Source organism: Trypanosoma equiperdum (assembly GCF_001457755.1).
Source record: "Trypanosoma equiperdum strain OVI genome assembly, contig: ctg_1074, whole genome shotgun sequence".
NCBI classification, from domain to species: Eukaryota; Euglenozoa; class Kinetoplastea; order Trypanosomatida; family Trypanosomatidae; genus Trypanosoma; species Trypanosoma equiperdum.
The window spans coordinates 709-3,383 of NW_027123032.1; the positions used below are offsets into that span (position 1 = coordinate 709).

The 2,675-nt window shown below is 45.9% G+C and overlaps 1 protein-coding gene across 1 annotated transcript; it reads left to right on the plus strand.

Annotated features, from left to right (window-relative positions):
• Positions 1-302: 302 nt before the first annotated feature.
• Positions 303-2,156, plus strand: TEOVI_000547300 (uncharacterized protein; the record flags this gene model as incomplete). Its single annotated transcript, XM_067220187.1, has 1 exon — positions 303-2,156. The coding sequence occupies one exon, from the start codon at positions 303-305 to the stop codon at positions 2,154-2,156; it is 1,854 nt and encodes a 617-aa protein (XP_067076288.1).
• Positions 2,157-2,675: the final 519 nt, after the last annotated feature.

A 2,675-nucleotide genomic window follows, 5' to 3' on the forward strand; every position in this document is an offset into this window, starting at 1 on the left:
AAGTTTTCCCCCGTATACACCTATTTCGGATCTTCACGTCCATAATGAAACTCTTTGTACATACCACTCTTTTTCTTTTTGTGATGTTCGTCACTACTCTCCTGAAAATAAATGTCTCTTATTTTTCTTTTCTTGTGTAATTTAGCGTTTGCCTCCATTATATAAGGAAATACTCTCCCAAAGTAGCAATAAGTAAAGCCAATAGGGAGGGGAACTGGAAGCCACAGTATATAATACGAAACGCTTTAATATTATCCTTCTCAATATACAAGTGTCAGCTTTTTTTTTCCGCTGTGGAGGTAATGGTAATGGCTTGCGGTGCATGGTATGTGATGCGCTTTAATCTATTTATGCAATTATTAGCAGTATGCCTGATTACATGCGGTACCACAACTGCCGATACGACCGCCTTTTGCCATGAACTGGAACCATTTTTGGTGCAGACACTTCCTCAGGCATCGGCTCATTTGTTAGAAACAGCAATCGCTAAGGAAGCCGCAGGAGATAATGTTAATGTAACGTGTGCACTAACGCCGGGGAAAAGTGTTGTTGTACTTTTAGGTTCATCCAATGTACATCGCTTCAGCCCACTTCGTAACCCACCACCTGTTATCAAACTGGATACTGCTGATGGCGAGTTCACACATGAAGTCCGTGGCACATTCATGTTTAGATATTTTCGCTCGTGGGTGAATGGCTTCCGGGCATATTCATGGACTGATCCTGCTTCCGTTGAGCGGTTCTTCTTCAAGCGACACATTTTCCTTCGGTTTCGAGTTAGTGATTCGACAGGCAACCCAAATGCGGATATTCACTTGAGTGCTAGTGAAGTGCTCACTATGGCAGGACTTCACAGCATTCGAGTCACCTCCTTCGCACCAGTTGCTGTGGAAATTCGGTTACGGGGAGGGAAAGAGCCCAAGGAGTGCTCAGACGCAACCTGCAGTAAATACGTTGACGCATTTGCAGAGCATAGTGATAAAAGCGCGGGATTAACTCGACTCGAAGTACTTCCGCAGCGCTTCACGTGTTCTCCCGGTTATGGCACCAATGGGTGGGGGTCGGGAGTTTCAGGAGGCCCCATGGATGGTGAGGTTTATGCTTTTGAAGAAATTGGTCCATACCGCGGTAGTAACTTGTGGATACCTCAATGGTTGTCTGCATGGCTGGGGCGGCGGCCTATGATGACTGTTTCTGAGAAGGTTGTGCTTGATGGTATGGGACGCCGTAAATTCCTTTTCCACGCTGAGATCCCCGCGGTTAAACCCGTGTGCCTTCGTCTCTCTGCCGTTAAGAATGACAATTTGATCGTGGAGTTGGAAGAGTCTACGGTGTTCGATACGTTTTGGCTCAAAATAATGCTACTGTTTGTGTTGCTGGTATTCATTAAGCCGTGGGTGGAGGAAATACCAGCACTCCAGATATTCATCGCCGGTCTTGGTAGCGTGACACTGCTTTTTGTAGTCACAATACTTTACGTGCTGAAAAGGTTGCAGGGAATGACTATTGGAAAGGTTGGTCTTGTTGCAATGGCAACACTGGGGGGCACCGCTCTTCTCGCTGAGACATTCTTGAGTGCTGTAGTTGCCCTTTACTATGCCTTTGTTCATTACGACAATGAGGCAGAGATGATTTTTTATGGGAGCGCCATGCTCCTCGTCTTTGGTCTTACTTGCGGTTTGCTTTCGAGGCATTACTGCGCCACTTATCTTACGGAGCTTACACGGTGGACATTGCGGCTACTGCAGCTCGCCGTCCTTGCATGTGCAATCATGCAGAACCGCGAGGCAACGTTCGCAAGTTTCGTCGCCGCTCTTCTCTTTCACCCACCTCGCATTTTACGGCTCATTCAGTGGTTCTCCTCTTCCAGTTCATTGGTGAATAACGAAAATGAACCTCAGGAAACATTTCCCAGTGAGGCGTTGCGCGAGGTTACGTATGTAACACCTCTCTGTATGGAGGGACGTACTGGAAGGGTTTCCACTATGGATTCGAGGGAAAGATTAGATTTGTATCGTATCAGTGGAAATGAGTACACACATCGTGCTCTTGAGGACCTCGCCCGCCGTGTGAACAGCAATCCTGACCGTTACGCTTCAAAAGTGAATGATGCTGGAGGCGTTTTGAATTGGGCCAAAGGCTACCAGTACTCATAGGAATGGAAGAGAGAAGTAAATGAACTTCATTTCTGTGGGCACAGGTGCGTGTACATGTGGGAGAAAGAGAAATAAGTGTTATCGTTTCTGTACATTCAGTTGTTTTGTTTTTCTTGTCAGTTCTTTGCATCACTGATGCCTGTGTATGTGTATGTGTGCGGAAAGCATCTGTAACGGCCATGGGTTTTGTGTGGGGGGTGGGGGGTGGGGGAAAGCGAAGCTGGTGGATATTTCTTTTTTTTTTCCTTCCTTTTTTGCCCACTTTAGTTTTCCCTCTCGAAAATTGCTAGACGTGCTTTCTTCACATTTCCCCTTTCTCTTTGTTTTGTTTTTGTAGTACACGTGTTCTTTCCCTCTTTTACCCTGCCTTTCGCGCGCACACATTTGTGTACTTATCTGCTTTGAGTTTCTGTAGTATTTCCAACGCGCTAGCAAGGAGGGGGGAAATGACGGACAAAAGCATTTTTTTTACTTTCTTTAAATGATGTTCCTCATCATACCATGTTGAGATCACTTGTA